The sequence below is a fragment of the Jatropha curcas genome, chromosome 7, assembly GCF_041381405.1.
Source record: "Jatropha curcas cultivar XTBG-Jc1 chromosome 7, XTBG_Jcur_1.0, whole genome shotgun sequence".
Taxonomy (NCBI): Eukaryota; Viridiplantae; Streptophyta; class Magnoliopsida; order Malpighiales; family Euphorbiaceae; genus Jatropha; species Jatropha curcas.
In genome coordinates this window covers 30,204,863-30,224,499 of record NC_143157.1, presented here as the reverse complement: position 1 = coordinate 30,224,499, position 19,637 = coordinate 30,204,863, and the positions used below count along the sequence as shown (strand labels likewise).

General features: G+C 35.2%; 4 protein-coding genes across 4 annotated transcripts; 2 read left to right on the top strand and 2 right to left on the bottom strand.

Annotated features, from left to right (window-relative positions):
- The first annotated feature begins 297 nt into the window (after positions 1-297).
- LOC105643625 (rRNA-processing protein fcf2) lies at positions 298-2,478 on the top strand. Its single transcript, XM_012228806.4, has 5 exons — positions 298-675; positions 753-813; positions 1,499-1,576; positions 1,729-1,844; positions 2,223-2,478. The coding sequence occupies exons 1-5, from the start codon at positions 449-451 to the stop codon at positions 2,329-2,331; spliced, it is 591 nt and encodes a 196-aa protein (XP_012084196.1). The 5' UTR covers positions 298-448; the 3' UTR covers positions 2,332-2,478.
- Positions 2,479-2,683: 205 nt separating this feature from the next.
- Positions 2,684-6,088, bottom strand: PDK (pyruvate dehydrogenase kinase). Its single transcript, XM_012228805.4, has 6 exons — positions 5,495-6,088; positions 4,454-4,712; positions 4,127-4,307; positions 3,619-3,766; positions 3,137-3,350; positions 2,684-2,902 (listed from the first exon to the last, which is right to left on the bottom strand). Exons 1-6 carry the CDS (start codon positions 5,741-5,743, stop codon positions 2,844-2,846), a joined length of 1,110 nt encoding a protein of 369 aa, XP_012084195.1. The 5' UTR covers positions 5,744-6,088; the 3' UTR covers positions 2,684-2,843.
- A 762-nt stretch (positions 6,089-6,850) lies between these two features.
- NPSN13 (Putative plant snare 13) lies at positions 6,851-11,788 on the top strand. The gene is made up of 10 exons (XM_012228804.4): positions 6,851-7,386; positions 8,572-8,664; positions 9,187-9,280; positions 9,377-9,414; positions 9,723-9,820; positions 10,211-10,290; positions 10,367-10,423; positions 10,526-10,618; positions 10,707-10,781; positions 11,467-11,788. Exons 1-10 carry the CDS (start codon positions 7,310-7,312, stop codon positions 11,569-11,571), a joined length of 810 nt encoding a protein of 269 aa, XP_012084194.1. The 5' UTR covers positions 6,851-7,309; the 3' UTR covers positions 11,572-11,788.
- Positions 11,789-12,046: 258 nt separating this feature from the next.
- Positions 12,047-18,068, bottom strand: LOC105643622 (Nucleotide-sugar transporter family protein). The gene is made up of 10 exons (XM_089724059.1): positions 17,434-18,068; positions 16,755-17,036; positions 16,100-16,207; positions 15,242-15,273; positions 15,086-15,136; positions 14,568-14,629; positions 14,207-14,468; positions 13,579-13,844; positions 13,413-13,504; positions 12,047-12,627 (listed from the first exon to the last, which is right to left on the bottom strand). Exons 2-10 carry the CDS (start codon positions 16,839-16,841, stop codon positions 12,451-12,453), a joined length of 1,137 nt encoding a protein of 378 aa, XP_089580185.1. The 5' UTR covers positions 16,842-17,036; positions 17,434-18,068; the 3' UTR covers positions 12,047-12,450.
- Between the last annotated feature and the right edge of the window lie 1,569 nt (positions 18,069-19,637).

The window sequence follows — 19,637 nt, the reverse complement described above, 5'->3', positions numbered from 1 at the left end:
AGTATTTAATTGTAAATTTGCTATTAAAACATTAAAATAAAATAATATGAAAAATTCCACACTGAAAATATAATTAATTGTCCCTTTTTTTTTTTTTTTTTTTTTTTGATAACTTTACTGCATCAATTAAAATATTCACACATAGCAGTATATAATATATATATGTATATAGTGATTTAATTTTGTATTAAAAAATCAAAAAAAGCACCTGACTTTTGCTGGCGGGCGGGCCTAATTCTAATTGGATCGGGCTTCTAAAATCAATCACTCGATAGGTATTATTAATAAACCCTAGCATCAACTTTCGACCCTTCGTCTCCACTGGTATCTGGCGCGATTGATACGCCTAATAATCTCTACCATCGACTCGGGACTCTCCGACGGTTGCCTTCATAGCTACTAATATCTGACGCGTGGTTTAAATTTGATCAAAACAGCTTGATTTAATATGAGAATGGAAGAAAAGCCGATGATTGGCCTTTCATGGGAGCCAAAGTTGCCGGCTTTCTCATCTTCAACCAAAGTTAAAACTAAAAGTAATGATCAACCGGAGGGCAGTGCACTTTGGAAATCCAATACAGAGCTTATTGATGGTCTATTTGTGCCACCGAATGATCCTATAAAGGTTAACAAGTTACTCAGAAGCCAAGCCAAAGATTCAGCTGGAAAAGATTGGTAAGTTCTGCTATCTGATTTTCCTTAATGTGTTCGTTCGATATCAAAATAATTGATCCTATCAACTATATATATAGGTTTGATATGCCTGCCCCAACAATGACACCAGAGTTGAAAAAAGATCTCCAGCTACTTAAGGTGCCTCACCCCTTCTTTTTCTTTTTATTCTGTTTATGTTTGCGGCTTTCTTATTTAATTGCTAACTCCTCCCAAGGAAAGGGTGGTTTTTAAATCATTTGCTGCTTTATCCGATGATTAGCATGTTCTAAGCTCAGTTCTTTTTGAGCTTCCAGCCATATAATGACTTCGTTACTTCGTTTGCCGTTGTGAAGTTTAGGCCTTTACTCTTAAATTTTCAGAGACAGAGCAAGCATTGGTTTTTTTTGTCACTTAATCTTTAACCATTGGCTGAATCACATCCACAATTTTATATTTTATGCGTCAAAGGTTGTGGTTTAGTCAGTTTATAATTTTTGTTCTGCCAACGGTCTTTGTCCAATTAAAATTTATTGAACTATGAAACTCCATTAACAGGGAAATTGATCGATAAATTTACCTGAAACATAATGTTAGAACTCGAATATTCTATTTATCTTTCCAAGTTATTGATGAACTTTTTGTTAAACTTGTTATGTATGTGCATGCTAATGTAGTTAAAAATTTTTTGGGGAAAAATATGGTTAAACTACTCACTAATCGCCAAAACAAGAGACGTGTGTCACTTGCTGCATTAGAACCTGTAATTTTTGAAAGTTAAGTTTTGTATCTTTTAAGGAGTGCTGGCAGTATATTGACTTTAGTTATCATTTGCTATATAATATAGTTGAGGAATGCTCTTGATCCGAAGAGGCACTATAAGAAGGGTGATTCAAAAACAAAAGCACTGCCCAAGTATTTCCAGGTAAATCTATGTTGTCCATCTAAAATTAATAATTTGATAACCAAAGAGTTTCTGATAAGCACGCGATATTTTATTTTATATCTTATTGTCGTCTATTCTCAGTTTTGTTGGGTTAAATTGGCAAAGCATTTGGTTCTGTTGACAATAACCAGGTTGGCACAGTTATAGAGTCGGCAACAGATTTCTTCTCAGGTAGGCTAACGAAAAAGGAGAGGAAGGCAACCCTTGCAGAAGAGCTGCTTTCAGACCGTAACCTTGCAGCTTACAGGTGAGATAGGCAGTCATCTTGTCTCATATACAGTAGAAGATGAATTGGTTTATACTTTGTTAACAATTTAATAACATGAAAAAGTTCAAGACATAATCATTCTCCGTTTTACAATTATTTAATATGAAAACCAACATATAAACATATTAGTAAATTGGGGTCAACTGGTGTTATTTTTGGAAGGTCATGCCTTGAAGAACAGGTAGTTGTACATTGTCCATTTGAGTTATTAAATCGAGTGTCGAAAATTTGAAGAAAGGGGTTCTTTGTGGGGGATTATGTAGTTCGGAAGCATAAAATATTGTAATCCTAAAAGTTTGATTTTTGTCCAATATTCAACACCATTTTCTTAATGAGGTTTATGATATCACCTTGCAGGAAGCGTAAGGTTAGAGAGATAGAAGAGCAAAGTCGGCCAGCTGGAAATGAAAAGTGGAAGATAAAGGGTCGACAATCTAGGAAGAGAGCCAAAGAAAGAAGGCATTAATAAAACCATTTTTAGAGAACTCGAAAAGTAAGGCACTGGTATTTCTTGCTGACATTTTGTGTCAAAGGTTATACAAGAGCGATATTTGTACCATCCGAGGAAATTTTTCTTTAATTGCTTTAATTTTATATTTTTGTTTGTTTTTTATTTTGAGCATATCAAATTTATTTAGTTGTTATTATCCATTAATTAGGAAGACCTTGAATTATGATCAATCATTTGAGGGTGTCTAAAGACAAGCAGCCTCATAAATAGTTCCTTGTACACGCAGTTAGGAGGCTGTAGCAGCAGACCATAGCTTCCAACGTATTTTGAATGTGCATAAAAACAGAAAAGTAAACAACCAGCGATGTGAATAAATTATCATCCATAATATAGAACGTTATGGGCATTTACATATCCGCCAATTTGTTGGACTGGACAATTAAAAGTAGTTGCATCCTTTCAGAGCATTCAATCCTGCCAAGAGTCAGCTACTAATAGTTCAGTTTAAGGTCAACTTAGTTGAACATTCATGGCAGAGGCTCCTGCGAATCTCCCAATCGTGATAAATGAAGATATGCATCAGTGCCTGCATCCATTAACTCAAATTTGAGAGGAAACTTCTGATGGACTATGCAAAAAGGAAAGACCAAGAATGCAAAGCATAAAGATGCACAAGGCAATAGATCAAAAGGAAAAGGGGTAAGCAAGCTAAAACAAACTTATTGCATCTATGAAAAATTTAAGTCCCGAACATGCAACAAAGATGTGAAAAATTGTCAACTCAGAAACTAAATGTGATTCCATAGAAAAACCAACTCACCATATCCTTCCATGGATATAATTTGCAGATCTCCTCCAAAATACTTGGCATACAATCGGCTAATAGGAAGCCCATACCCATATCCAGCCATTGTGACTGAATCAGCAGTTCCGAGATCAGCATGTTCATCTAGTGGGTTTTTTGCAGTGCTGTAAAGATATGTGAAAATTTTGGGAAGACCACTTCTAGGTATTCCACCCCCCTCATCAGAAACCTATGAAAGTAGCAAAACCAACTTATTGTCAGATACAGATTAACTGCAGCCGAGATCATTTCAGATTGTAAAACAAAAAGTGTAAAAATGGAGGCACATGGAACAATTCACTAACAGCATACAGCCACAAGATAGCAATACCTTTATAAGTAACATATCGCTTTAAAAACAGAGTAATCCAAGTAACCACCATACTGGGATGAATTACTAAAAGAGCAAAAAAACAAGATTAAAAAAGAAAATTACCCTCAGAGACATGACATCGTACCTTTATAGTTACATCCTCGATTCCTTCAGCGACTATTAGCCGGACAGGAGGTGCAATTTTGTCTGAGTCCATAAAACGCTCTTGAACAGCACGCAAGGAATTCTTGACTAACTCAAATACCATAAGATGCAAGTGTGCTGGAACATATCTGTTCAAAAAGAGAAGATTATCTATAAAACAAAAGATTTCATAATCTCTATAAATCACTAACTATGACTAGAGGATCAAGTAAATAGTTTGATGAGAAGAGAGGATCAAGTAAATAGTTTGAGGAGAAGAATACCCAAAGTATGGAAACAATATGCTCCTTCCCTCTCAAATACATCTTGACCCCACCATGTGGGACCCCAAGACCATTTAAGAGAAGGGGGCATGGAGATGATCCTATCCAATAACTTTTTGGAAGAAGCATCAGTTGTAAGACGGAAACTTCCTTTTTCAGTTTGGAAAGATGACAAATGAAATGTAAATAGAAAAAATTCAAACCAAACATGAAGTATTAGCTTACGGGAATGTAAAATTGGGATCCCCATAAATATTAACATCAGGAGCACTGCCATATTCTCGTAAACAAATAGCACGAGCATCCTCACTGGCATTTCGTGCAACTTCAACCGGAGACATTTTTGTATGAATATAGCCTATGCAATGAGGAGGGGGTTTGGGATTGTGCAACTCCACATGCTGACCTGAGCATCATCCAAGATGGAAACATATAGAAGTTTAGAAGCAGCAGCCAACTCTAATAAGAAAGTCAATAGAGTAGTTGTTGGCCAATTAAGAAAGCAGTCAAATGTGTTCTGAAGAGAGTGGAAAGTCAGTAGCAAATACTAACCGATAAGCATTCTGATTCCAATTCTGGACATGTAAAACCGATCCAGAAACTGATGAATCTCATCGAGATCTTCATATACAATCTTTGGATCCATGCCTTTCTTCAATTGTTGGACACCTAAAGCCATCATAGGAACCACATTGTTATGTCTGACCTTAATTGCCTTAATCATTTGAGTAAAATCCCTCTCATCATTGGAATCCTTGATGTCAGGAAAAGATCTGAGATCGCGGAAAGAGTCCAGGTACCAATCTCGCACCTTAGAATGAAAAGTTAAGGTTTGATGAGCATTTTTTATAGCAGTTGTAAATTTCGTAAATTTCATAAAATCTGGACTTAATCAGAGTAACACCTCGAATCATGACAAAGAAAGGCATTACTAAGTGTTAACTTTATTAAAGGATTATTAAGCACTACCCAGAATTGGAAATAGCAGGAACAAGTGACAGAAGCTAACAGTAGATAAATAAAAGCGGATGTACTTAATTTTCCCTGTTCGGGAAAGTAAAAAGGGCAGAATTTTAGATCTTTTTCTCATGGAGAGTAAAGAAGGTTCACAAAGCCCAAATGCTGTCCATTGTAAAGGTTATATTGACATCTCTATCTGAGGAATATTTGCTATAGTAGATTTGTCTTTAAAATGGCAGATTTACAAAAGAAAAACTAATTAATTAATGAAGATAAAAAAATCCAGGACGCAGAATCTTTATTATTTTGTTCATTTTTGAGAGACCTGAGAATCACATGATAAAACTATTATAATATTAGTTAAACTAGATAAGAAGAAAAGCTTGGTCAACTCCTCCAAACACTTTTGCGCCTTTTTGGCAAGGTATAGCAAAATTACTGTTAAATTATTGATTTTGATCTTCCGTGGAACTCCGCAGTTGCCATCAAACCTCATTCCCATGAACACGCATTCAAGGAAAAAAAAAAATCCAACATGCATAAATATATAAATAAAGAATTGAGGACGATGGTGGATAATATCGAAGAAAACATAAAAATACAGATAGATCGAAGGAAAAATCAAGAGAGTACCTTCAAAACGGCGGGTTTTTCCGATAAGCCATAAGGAAGAGTCTCGAGTTCGATAGCTCTCCTAGCAATCCTAATAGGCAATTCCTTGTGAAGGAATTGAGCAGAAATCAACAAATTCCTTTGTGTAGGTCTGGAGCCAAACTCCATCATATACCTCAAGCTGACTCCCGTCTGCTTCATGGCACCCCATCTCTGGACGTCCTCTATGAGGGACTTGGAAAAAGACTCGCAAGCCTTCTTAGCCGCCATGGCTCTTTGATCGGATGTGGAATCGGAATTGTGGCTCCTGAAATGGAACCAGCACTAACAACATGCAATCCAACGGAGAAACTGAAGAAGGGGAAATGCGAAACTGACATATATTTGATTGAAATTTGTAAGAAAGAAAGAAAGAAAGGGGATAAAAAGAAAAAAGAATCGCACAGGCGCAGCCCCCACCCCAGTGAGGAAGAGAACTGACGTGTAGTCTCCTCTAAAGTCTAAACCCAGGGTTAGATTTTAACCGCAGGTCTAGAGAGGAGAGGAGAGGAGTAGAAGAAGAAGCGGCACTTTCCTCTTTGCCTCTGCCTGCGGCTGTGCCAGTGAAAATAAAAATTATACGATTTTCCATTGGCAGATAGAGATCATAAAATAAATAATTTTAATTGCTCAATCTGTTACTGTGGTGTTACTGACACGTGTCGATCAGCTTTGGCCTGAGGAGGTAGAACTCGTGTTATGGTTACCGTGGGGCCCGCTGTTATGTGGACCCTCTCCTCTCTAATTAGTTTTTTATATGGCTCTCGGTACATGTGATTCGAATTGGCATTTGGCAAATCTGTGGATCTCAAAGACTCGCTTTTGCTTGCACCCGTAACATAAGATAAGATTCATTTTACGTGGCAGTCAGTAATTTCCAGACCTGTTCATGGGTCATCGTACCCGCCCGTCTAGCTCGATAAAAATCCTGACTTGGACTCATAATTAGCCCAATATTAATTCAGTTGGGCTTATAATTAGCCCGATTAAGTTTGGACTGGGCTTAAACTCCCCAGTGTCAACTCAACATTGCAGTTGGTATGTATGCGCATCATTGGACATTTCATTTACAGCGCATTTCCACCTAATAATAGAAGGACTAATTTCAAAATTTTTAATTGCTGCTTTGCTAATCTGAGCCGAAACATCCTCTTCATTGTTGATCTCCTCAATTTCTCGTATCTTGATATATATCCTAACTAAACATGGTTTTTAAACTCGACCGTTTCAACCGATTTAACCTTCAGCTAAATCAAAACCAAACTATACATTTAATTCATTTTTTAAATAATGATAAAGGAGAGGAAGTTGAATACAGTAGCTTATAAGGTGGAAGTAGAACATCTCGCGATATACAGAGCAACACCGTTTTCTTTCCCTTGTGTATTATAACGGCTCATTTTAGATATTCGCAGAGCAGAGATTTTCATTTGTTTGTTTTCCTTAATATATAATTGGAATTGGAATTACCAGACGCTGATTGCGATTCTTTCTCTTTCACTTTCTCTTCTTCTTCTTCTTCATTCCACGCTCCCTTTCCTCATCAACCATAAAAATCTGAAAAATCTCACTCTAACATATCCCCAATTTCTCTCCGTTTCTCCCCCAACTGTAAATTTGTTTCTTCGACACTCTGTATTACTCTATCAAAGCAGTTCGGTTAGGGTTTCTTGTTCAATTTCCTCAGAAAGATGACAGTTTGAAGTGTAATCGCAAATAGAGATCTAATTCCGTGGTTCAGTTTGGGAATATTGTAGCCGGGGATTTTGAAGACTTCCAGCCACTGACGTCAAACATATGGCTACTCAGTTGCAGATGAGCCCTCAGTTGGAGCAGATCCATGGTGAAATTAAAGACAATTTTCGAGCTCTCTCGTAAGCACTCCCTCTCCAGCTTCTTCTTCCTTTTCATATAGACTGTAATTCAATAATTTATGGAGAGATCGGGGGGCAAATTTTGTTGCTGTCTATCATGTTTTCAGTTACCTTTGTTACGTATTATTAACCATTTTAGTAAATGTCTGGTCTTTTCGTTTTTTCATATGGACAGACTTTGTAATTGGAGCATATTTCATGTAAGCAAAGATGAGTCTTCACTGGTATCAGTTAGCTGCCAACTGCCAAGCGTTCATTCTTTTAGTTGCCTACAGTTTTTTAATCGTTGCTCACTTGCTTTATGATCCTTATATTTTGTTTAGCTAATTTTTTTTTTTTTTTTTCCAATAGCATGGTGAAAGAGTTCTCTTTGTTCTGCCATGTTAGTATGAGACTTTTTTTTTTTTTTTTTAAGGTCCAACTACTGATATTCTATGTGTATACTATGTATGCTAAATAGCATGATGACACTTTTAGATTCCAGTATCACTCAATGGAATAGAATTAATTAATTGCTAGGGAAGTCATAGCAGTTCTGTGTATGCCTTTGGAGAAGTTGCATTTTGCTTGAAGTGGATCTCTTACAGTGAAATGCCAAATCCCCTTAATACTCTAGTTGAAGGACACATTAGTAATGCCCCATATTCATCTCATTGTTATTGTTGAGATGTGGTGTTATAAGTTATTTGCATGTGGCTATGTGCTGCGATCTCTCTTTTTTGAATAAATATTCTTGGGTTTTACTTCAGTCTATTAACTTCTGAACTTTCTTTACGTGCTGACACAATTGAAACAGCTTTATAAGGTCCAAACTTAGAGTTTTATCAATAAATATAGTCCATCTTTTTCATCTGTACATGTCAGGATATTACTAGAGGTATGTAGTTTTTCCTCTGCCATATGAACAAGTTACTTGGATTTTCTGATAAGTGATATAGAGTTCATCTTAGTCCTCACTTCTTTGGTGCCTTAATATGTGATTGAGCATCCAAATTCATATTACGATTTAGTTGTTTCCTCTGACTGTGTGCAAATATTACTTCATTACTTGAAGTGTTATGTTACCCAATGTCAGATTGCGCACGTGCATAGATAGGATGTGCATGTGCCATCTTGCAATTGCTACCCAATATACTATTAAAGGAGAAATGTTATTTGTTATGACATTTACATGTATACATACAGAAATGGGTTCCAGAGGCTGGATAAAATCAAAGATTCCAACAGACAAAGTAAACAGCTAGAGGATCTTACTGGGAAGATGAGGGAGTGTAAAAGGTAAAGGGTTTCTGTTTTTCAAAATTCACATATTATTGCAACCATATTTTCAAGAACTCATGTACTGTTTTTTGTTGAATTTTATATTTCTTTTGGAAGCCGAGTGAATTCCACTCTAGTATGAGAAGAGAGAATATGCATGTGATTTATGATGCTTCACATCATTCTATGTTCGAATTCCCTGATAAGTTTGCCTTCAGAAAATTTAAACCATCTGGTTGGTTTCTTGGAAGTTGGTTGTGGAAATGGACTTGAGCTTGGTTTAAGTGCTTGAAATCTCAAATATTTTATTAGTGCAATCATGCTCAGGAGTCCTTAACGTGGTTCAGTGTATGACTATATATGGATCTTCATCTTCCTTATAATATATTATTTAAGCACCAATTGTATAAGATATTAGGAAAAGCTTTTCTGCTGTTAAAGAAAAACAGAGAGTAGAATCAGAATAAAATAATTTGTTTTATATGCATTAAGCTTCTCTCTCTCTCTCTCTCTCTGATTTATTCAATTAAACTGTTTCAGATTGATTAAAGAGTTCGATCGTGAAATTAAAGACGAGGAGAGCAAAAATCCGCCTGAAGTAAATAAACAACTCAATGATGAGAAGCAATCCATGGTCAGTTCTTTTATACCTTGGCTCTCTCCCATATGGCATGAACATGTTCGTCATTATATAATTAGCACATTCAACTGCTGTTTTTTACATGTGTAGATAAAAGAGCTGAATTCTTATGTGGCGCTGAGAAAAACGTAAGTTCCACCTACCTAGTTTACTTATTCTTTGGTTAGATATACGGGTTGGAGTTTGAACCGTGTGGAATTCAGTTGCATTTTATAATGATGCCTGAGGTTCATTTGAAGAGGAGGAAGCAACTGTTGTCTTCAATCAGAATTTAGCCCTTACATGCAGATAATGAGCAAATTTAGTTATGAAAGTGCACTATGCTTCTCATCTATAGAATCCGATCCATAAATTGAGGGGGTTTGCTTTTCATCAGTTCATCTTTTGGGTAGTACTTTTGAACTTCACACTCCTGACTTGTATGGTGGAACTGCAGTTATATGAATACCCTCGGTAACAAGAGAGTTGAACTCTTTGATATGGGAGCAGGGGGCAGTGAACCTACAGCTGAAGAAAATGTTCAAATGGCTTCAGGTGAGGTTCCATATCATGTCATGTGTACAATCAACATTTTTTAAAAAGTTGAATTGTTGCACAAGTTTGCAACCGATTTCAGACATGATGACAACTTGAATGTCATGTTCCTTGTACAAACTTTTGTTTGTTGATGACTGCAAATAAGAAAATGAAAAAAAAGTGTTAGTTCTGCCTTGCTTTTTGAACAAATCTTTTATTCATTAGTTGGTACACAAAAAATTGTTGATGCATATCGTAAATTTCACAATAAATGAGAATAAAACATCAAGAAGGATATATCACTTCCTATATTCGTGTGTATATGAGCTTATTTTTGCACAATATTGCAAAAGGAAAAAAAAAGAATTGGATCAGCTTCACTGTGTATTTTGTATTCCTGCTTTATAGCAATGTCAAATCAAGAACTTGTTGATGCTGGTATGAAGACAATGGATGAAACTGATCAAGTCATTGAACGCTCTAAAAAGGTAAATAGCTTCATGAAAATGTTTCCATAAAAAGTTACCTTTATTTGTATTAATAATGTAGATGTTTGGTCTGTAGGTTGTTGAACAAACAATTGAAGTGGGAACTCAAACTGCTGTTACCTTGAAAGGCCAAGTATGATCTATCAATTTTTTTGAGTTGCTCATTTGCCTCTTCCTTTTTCCATTTTCCCTTACTAATGGTGTAGCATTCTGTTAACATATCCAAATTGGACAGACTGAACAAATGGGGCGTATCGTCAATGAGCTCGATACAATTCAGTTCTCAATTAAGAAGGCCTCCCAACTGGTGAAGGAGATAGGCAGACAGGTTAGTTGTGTTTTGTGAGTCTTCTTAGGGTACTTCTATGTTTTATGTTGTTTTTCATAAGCTAATCTTCTCTGCTTTTTTTTTCCAGGTGGCTACAGATAAATGTATAATGCTATTTCTCTTTCTCATTGTTTGCGGTGTGATAGCCATTATTGTTGTGAAGGTATCCTCCTCAGTTCATCTTTTAATGGTTTTAAGGCTATATATTTTCTTAGACTTGGCACTTCTTGGACCAAATTGTAATGGTTCGTACTGGGTTATGCTTTAGGCATTCTTAATTTTGAAAAATATTTGGAAATTATTGAAATCTGTGTGCACACTGGTGGGGGGGGGGGGGGGGGTGGGGGGAGAGTTGGGTGTGGGGTGAACAACTGCTATGCATTAAAAATTTTTGAATTATGCAGAAATAAGTAGTTGCATATGGTATGCTGTCCTTTTTAAAATTTTTATGGAAGTTTTTGAAAAATTGCGAAGCTCTCACGCTGTTGTGCTGAAAAGCCTGGAGGGTGCGGATCACTTATACAAGCACCTTAAAGTTCAAACAAATTAGAGTTTGTAAAAGTTTGAGTTGAATGGGTTCATGCTGAAAAGCCTGTGGTGGTGCTTAATAGTTGAGTGTCAGTAACTTCTATTCTATTAGATATATGTCTAACTGTGCACTATTTTGCTATCCTATTAAACCATATTCATATTTGCTTTGGTGTCACACAAAAAAGCTTCTTGCACATGATTTTTTTTTTTTTTTTTTTTGGTTGAAAATGAAGCAGAGAGGTGCAACTTCATATTTTTCTGTGAATGAGATGTCTGCACAAAATTCCATGGTCTCATTGCAATTTGTAAATTTTCAGATTGTCAACCCCAACAACAAAGATATCAGGGACATTCCTGGATTGGCACCTCCAGCCCCCTCAAGGAGACTGTTGTATCTAAGGGATCCAGAACATTTTGCGTAGATTCACAATTTCAGAGAAGTAGTTTTTCCTCACTTAATTTTTATGATTTGTATTGAAAGAGTGGGAAGATGTTATCGGCGGGCATTTACATTTTTTTTTCCCAATTCATTTCTTACCTGAGTTGTGCATATCCTGTTTGTGATTATATGTGTAAATCATATTTGAGGGCCTTTTGCATTGTTTTTAATGGATTGTCATGTTGGTTCTTTGTGTAAAACTTTGTTGCTCTTGCTGACTTGCTGTGCAGAAGTAATAATATACTCTGATGTCAAATGTGAAGCCAAATACTTAATGTGGCCTGTGTTGTACCACTACCATATATTATACCTCCCATTTTGGTGATGATTGGCTGTAGATCAATGTGGGGCACTAATAAGTTTAAAAGTAGTACATTACTTATGAAATTGAATTCTGAAGTTTTGATCCTAATATTTTTACTTACTGAACCTATGAAAGCATATATCAAAAAATTGAATTGAGATGGAGCAACTTGGTATCCATATTAATTTCTATTGGGCAGCTGAACCACCACGACAGCTTTTGAATCATCACTCAGAAAGGCAAAGTGTTCAAATGCTTATATTAATGGGAGCTTGTTCACCCACTACTGGGCCTAAGCTACCATCTGCGTACACTACGACTAGAAAATGATGAGTTGTGAATTCTACAATGTAGTTACAGTTACTTGCCCCTTCACGTTTACTCATCGCAGGGGTGAAACAAATAAGCTAAAAAATGAAAATATGCTCTTGAAATCAAAGGGTTCACACCGTGCTTGAACTGGTTTCCTTTTTGCAATTTTGCTTCTTCAGTCTCCTGCAGGATATTAAAGGGAAAAAAAAAAAAGGTCCAACACCTATGGTTGAGCATTCAAAAAATTCATGCCGCATGATTACTAAATTGCGTGCGTCCAATGTGCGACAACCTTGATGGAATTAGAGGTGCTTCTTCATCAACATTCAAATCAGAAGAATTGCTACCTCCACCACCTCCATGGTTATCACTGTTGCTATTAGGTGTAAATATATCAGATGACTTCTTCTCCAACTTCCAATCCTGTCAAAACCAATAAGGAAACCAAATCATAAATGTTTTTTTAAAAAAAAAAAAAAAAAAGGAAGAAACAGTGCATTGTTCAATAATTTAATGACCATTGCCGGTAGTAGTCCATTTTTATGATTGCCATGTATTGAAGAACAAACTTGAATTCCTAAGATGCATTTCCTTAAAATACAGTTTTCGCATTAAGTTATCAAGGATAAATGTGGAAGGCAATGGAACTAGTTCAGCTCAGATTCAGTGTTTTCTGAACAGCAAACCAATGAACAATAATTTCTTGTGAAACTACAGCATCTCAATGTTTTCTGGAAATAGTTCGCTTGTCATCTCAAGTAAACTGCAATTTGAACTGTTCACTGCCGACTAAGATTTGGTTTAAAGTTGACTGGTCCATCAAAATTTCAAACTTCTACTTTCGGAACATTTATGTATATGCACACAGTTAAAACTTCAAAAATTGGGTTCCAATTCCTGAATAAATGAGAAAGCAGGAGTGATAAAAAAAATATATCAATTCTGTCAACCTCCATATGCATATAAAGAAATTTCTTGTACACTGTGCCATCAATTTCCTTGAATCTTTTCAGAAACAAATTCCCACTTGCTACACCTTAAACAATTTGTTTAAAATATATTAATTCGTTAACATTTTATTTTCCAATGATATTAACAGTCATCATCTAATTACGAAGAAAAATGAGAAGTTTTAGCAGTGCAAGTTTTGAACAAAAATAGAAAAAGTATAATGCTTTAAGAGATTAAGAATTAATACGAAGATTAACCTTTGTGATTCTTTCCGGAATAGCTTCAGGAAGCTGAGATGCTCGGACATCCTTAACCTTTATGTAGTTGTACATGACAACACCACAAAGTGCTGCACAAAAGTGAAAGAGAAAAAAAATTAAACTTCCAGGAATGGTCCACAATTCAAATGATTAGTTGATATACCTATTGCATAACCAATTATATTCAGCCCTGTTATCGTAGACTCGGGAAATATGATAGTTGAAAGGGCTATTAGTATCCAGTCTTTCAGAACACCAGCAACCCTTATAGTGACTGCTCCAGTTCTACCAATTACTAGGAATATGGAGAAGTTCAAGGCCAATGCAGAAAGAGCATTAGAGAAGAAGATCCAAAAATTAAACTGAATCTGTGAAACTTCCATCTTAGGCTTCTCCAGTAAAAACCAAGGCACAAACAGAAAGACAAAACTGCACCCGAAAAACCAAAAAAAATGTGAGAACTGCATCATTAACATGCCTTCAAATACAATTCCTTCAGTCTCAAAGAACATCAGGTATGGAATGAAAACATGCACAAGTGCGAACTTTAAGATGGTGAACTCAGTGTTAAGGATATAATGTAGCAAAGGCCAGAAAACATTATATGGCTGGGCTGAAATATAAAATTAAATAAACACATCTTAATACCAAATGCAATCTTCATGTAAATTAAGAAACTAGTTCCATAGCAAATTAATGATCAATATGAAAGACAACAGAAAGAAATTGTTAACTTTGGCCCCGAATTTTTTACTTGAATACAACAAAAATTGAACCATCAAATGCAGTACCTGCATGGAGCTATGTAATATAAGCTGGTGACAGGATTTAGAGTCAAGCCCTTCTTCTGAAGGAGGACTTGAGTTAAAACCAGCCTAAGTGCTTCTGCAAAGATGCCTGTAACCTGGTAAACTGTGCCAACTACATTAAAATGAATTTCCCCGTATGAGGAGATGACAACCCCAACACTGACCAGCAACATGTTTAAGAACACATCACACCTTGCTTTGTCAGTGCCACACAAAACAGCCACAACAAACGTCGCTACTGGCACTGCAAGATCCAAATTAATTGTTTAGTTTAAATTTTTAGGAGCCATCATAGCACCAACCATCAAATTGAAAAAATTAATTGCCTTCTGTATTGACATACTTAGAGCTTTAAGCATCTGGATGAAGGCCACCGAAATGTACAAATAAGCAGTGTTACCGAACCTGTGAAGACAAGTAATTTTTAAATTGTAAAAAGGCCTAATCAAGAGGAAAACACAGATAATTTGATCATGCAGTTTTGACACATGAAAAACATTGCATATGAAGCAAAGAGCTGCTACAGGACCAAAATAAGAACCAAGTGACTCGGATGCCTAAGCCATATTTGAATATGCAAACACAGTAACTGCTGCATATTCAAAAATTCTACTCTTGCAACATGTATGCCAGATTTAGCACCATTTAATGCCGCCTGTATGACAAGAACAAAATATCATACAATACAAAAATTCTACTCTTGCAACATGTATGCCAGATTTAGACACCATTTAATGCTGCCTTTATGAGAATAAGAAAAATATGATGCACTATCGAAATTCTACTCTTGTAACATGTATGCCAGATTCAGACACCATTCAAAGCCACCTCTATGACAAGAACAAAATATCATACACTTACCAAAGGCTGGCTGCAAAGAAGGCACTTATTGGTACTACACACGTTGCATATCTGTGACATCAAGGAAAATATTTCTAGAAAACAAGTTTGAAAAATTGAATTATAACAGAATAAAAATAATATATGATTTTTGAGAAAGCAAATTGCATCACTTACATTTCAAAAGTCATTTTGACTGGTGATACAACCTGCTCATTGTGAAAAGTTGGGGGGAGATGAGTTACAAGGATTTCCTTTATAAAACAAAGAGTAAGGAAGAAACAAAACAATATACAGGAACTGCAGAGATTTCAATATCACACTTTGGTCAGGCCTTAGGAAACTAGAGTGCGTCATATACAGATTTTGATATAAATATGGGAGGAAGGGGATGATAAGTACAATGGGGAATATAAACCGCATGTTACAGTACAAGCAAATACAATATGTGAACCTCCAATCACTTGCTGGACTTATAATGTTGTATGATAAATGGGGACAAGTTTAAAGCAATTAATCACATTGAAAAAGAAAATAGAGTATAATGATAAATGATTTATGATATTTCAGTTTGTGCTTTCAATTAAAGAATAAAGGAGTTGGTAAATGATTTAACAAATTTAGAAATTGGAAGTGAGAAGTTTTTGATCTCTTCATTGAACCAGATGAAAAATGTCATATTGCTTATAAGAATAAGTGTTGTCTATTAAATTGTCGGTTTAAAAAAAAAAAAATTGCTAGTTAAAATAAGAAGGAATGTGTTAATATTCTACGCTTTGCAAAGAGATGTTCAACTTATTTCATTAAGATTCTAAAACATTGAAACGCAACAAAAAATAGCATGAAGAGTTTTAAAGTGCAAATATTATTTTTGTTCCAGAGTCCCATAAAATAAGGTTCTACAAATTACTACAATACTTGATAGATTTACTCGACCATAAATGAAATCTAATTGACAAATATCTTAGCCAAAATCTAATCCTGGGAGAAAAGGAATCATATGCATAAATGAAAGGAATCAACATTGCGTCAAACCTTGAATACACGAACAAGGAAAAAGGCTACTGTTCCCGAAAATGCCATGTGGATCATTGTTAGAGTAATGGGAAATGGAAAGTTGAAATATTTCGGTGAGAGAACCCACTGCGACAAAATTCATGAAGTCAGATGCCCACAAAATGTTCAATCCAAAAAAAAAAAAAAAAAAAAAAAAAAACAGAGATTACAGCTCTAAAAGAAAAAAAGGGGTAAATATATAGCAAATCAACATTCGTTAGCATCATGCTTGAGCAAGAGAAAATGGCTACCTACATGGGTCCAAGCTAGCTAGGGCCAAGCATGTTAACCCAACATAAACTAGGGTTCTAATGCCTCTACATGTCCATGACAATTAATACCGAGCATGAAATAGGGTCTCAAACTAACACGCCAGCAATATAACTCAACCACTCTAAAAAGCTCATAGTAGAACCTAAATGCAAGGGCACAATAACACGAGCATCTCCAATTAATGTATGGAACCAGCAGCTGGATAATTAATAGCTCAAGTAGAAGAAAATATGTATATTCAATGGAACTACAAATGCAAGCTAGTGAACCTCAAAAAATTTTCCCCGTTAAGCAACAATGCAGCAATAGCAAAAATAAAAATAAAAAAAGGAAAAGAGAAGAGTTTATACTGAACAATCACCTTATTATACAAGATTACACCCGATGAAAGCAAAATGTAGATCAAAAGGTAGAGATAAGTCAAGACCAGCGGCTTGTTGACGATCATTTTGCCTACTCTTTGCTTCCACCAGAAGCGAAAATGATTTTAAAAAGAAAAAAGCCGCCCTCGCTACCAATTCTGTATGAGTGTCCGGTCTCTACAGCATCCCGATACATACAACATCAACGAGTCACACAAATTCGACGCAGTTATCCAAACTCAGCAGCTACATTCATAGGCTTCTCGCTCAGTCCTCCGAACCTTAAAAAAAAAAAAAAGAAAAAGAAAAAGAAATGAAATCAGTATATGACAAAGAGCTGAGTGATTGCAATTAGTTTTAAATAAATCAGTAGCTAACCTATCACTGCTAATTCAATGCAAACAAATATTGAAAGCGATAGTGCAACTGAAATACGCGAAAATCACAAATGTAACAATACGCCACCGACAATGCGGGGCAGCGAATCCAATTATAAAACAAAACGCTCGAAGCTAAGTTACCAAATAAACCAAACAGAAACTTTTCAAGGGAGGAGAACAGAAAATTGCTAGAGTCCAAGTCTGAGTCTGAGTCTGATCCGATCTACGAAACGTGAAGAAGGAAACGAAAAACTAATCCACGTCTCCGATTACGATTTAAGTCGGGAAAAATTTGTACCTGGAGCTGGAGATCAATAGTAGGAAACAGCAAATCTGGATGTTAACGCTTCAAATTGAAGAGATCCTTTTTCACTGCGCCAAAACTGGAACGGAAGAGTTTCTGTCTATCAAGTCTCAAATAAAACGCTTGCCAATCCAAGTGATTGGACAGGACAGAACGCCCTGCAAATGGTAATAAATAAGTAGAGTAAATCAGCCACTGCGACGGTGAATGCGACCTTCGGACGAAAACCAGAACAGGTAATTAATTAATACACTCAACCACAACTCTGAAAACCAGTCACCCATTTAAGACTTTAACTCGATAACTCAAGAACGACATGCCGTGTAGTTCGGACCATCTGACCTGAATATTTGTGAGGCCTTGGACTAGATGGGCCCAATCTGAGAAAAGCAAATAGTACAATGAAACGACAACTCAATCACAGGCCCAGTGGAGTGTTGAAAGCTTTATGGTGGGCTGATTGTGATGGCAAGTCAGCCCAGTCTATGGTATATTCTTCTTTTACAAAATTCGTATGTGTACCAAATGATTTTAAAATCTTTTATTATTTATTGAAAGGTCTAACTAGTCGAAATAAAATATGATAAAATTAAATTTTTTATTTGATAAATAAAAATAAAATAGTATATTGTATATAATGAAGATGACAAAGTAAGTTTGATGTAACCACCTAACCTCTACATATTTGACATAATCAAGCTTCTAACTATTTAAGTATTAAGCAATGACATTTGTTGCGAGTACAAATAATCAAATATACAAAGACATTGATATGATAAATGCGTAATAATATAATTAAAATTAAAATGTTGCATTTCTAGTACTAAAAAACATTCTTGGATGGCTAACTACCACAGAACAGTCTTTTTCTTTAAATAAAATAAAAATAATAAAATAAGTAAGTGAATATTGTTGTTGTGAATAAATAATAATAATAATAATATAATTATTTGGTAGTAGTTTGTAATATCCAGTCCAAAATTAAATTAATTATGTAGGCAGCAACTAATAGTGCATTCTGACTATGTCTGTGTCATCTAAACCCTTGTTTAATTTAGAGAATTGGGTCCCATTTTCCAAAATTTGCCCTAACAGCAGGAGAGTGAGGGCAAATGGGGGAAGTAAACAACATTTTGATTCCTCAATACATGTATTTAAAGGAATATGAATGTACTTAATTAAGAGTAAGTAGAACTATTTCCAAATTAGCCAGTACTCCAATCAACAATTGCAAAAACACAGCCTTTGGACGCGTTTGCGAATGGATATATTTGTTCATTCAATTTTTTAATAATGTTCAAAAATGAGATTATTCTATTTAGGCACCAACGTGTGAATTTTTTTTTTTTTTTTTTTTTTTTAGTTTTATATCTGATTATTGTTTTTATTTTTGTTGTTGCTTCTCATAGCCGTAACTGAGGCATGCCTATTTGTGCATATAAATATGATATAAAACCCCAATATATATCGATGATCAACGGTTGTTGAAAGGCAATGCTTTCATCATTGATCCAGTGAATCATTTACAAGGAAGTAATGAAATTAATTTTTTTTTTCCAGTTTTAATTAATTAACGTGGGCTTCTTCTTCTTGTTAACCACTTTTATTCTAATAATTTATTTTTATCAGTCCATATAAAAAAATAAAATTTGCAAAAGCAATTACTCTTAATTAGCCTCCACTTACGGACTCTTAATCTCACAATCTCACTGGATTCTATTCCTATAAACCATGAACCATGCTTAGTGATCATTGTTTCTTCTTAGTAACCCTAGCTATTTTTAAAAACTTTACATTATATTTTAGAATAAGTCAATGCAGACTAATCTGAAATGAAGTCATTTGCCTCCATGCATATATCAATATATATGTCTCATACCAAATATAAACATGCATACATAAGAAGCTATAAAATATATATCATATAGACACTAAATAATCGTATTGTTGTTATTATTATTATTATTATTATTATTTATTATTTTAATAATTACGGCATTCGTTGATTTTCTTCACTTATGTAAATAAAGGGAGGTCTTGAATTCAAATTTTCTCATGCGATCACAGAAGTTTTGTTTTCATTATTCAGTGAACCGAGGAAGAGTTATCTGTATTATTTAGCCCGTCCAAATAATCAAAAAAAAAAAAAGAATAAATAGCTTTGTCTTTCTTACCAAGCCATATCGTTATCATACAGT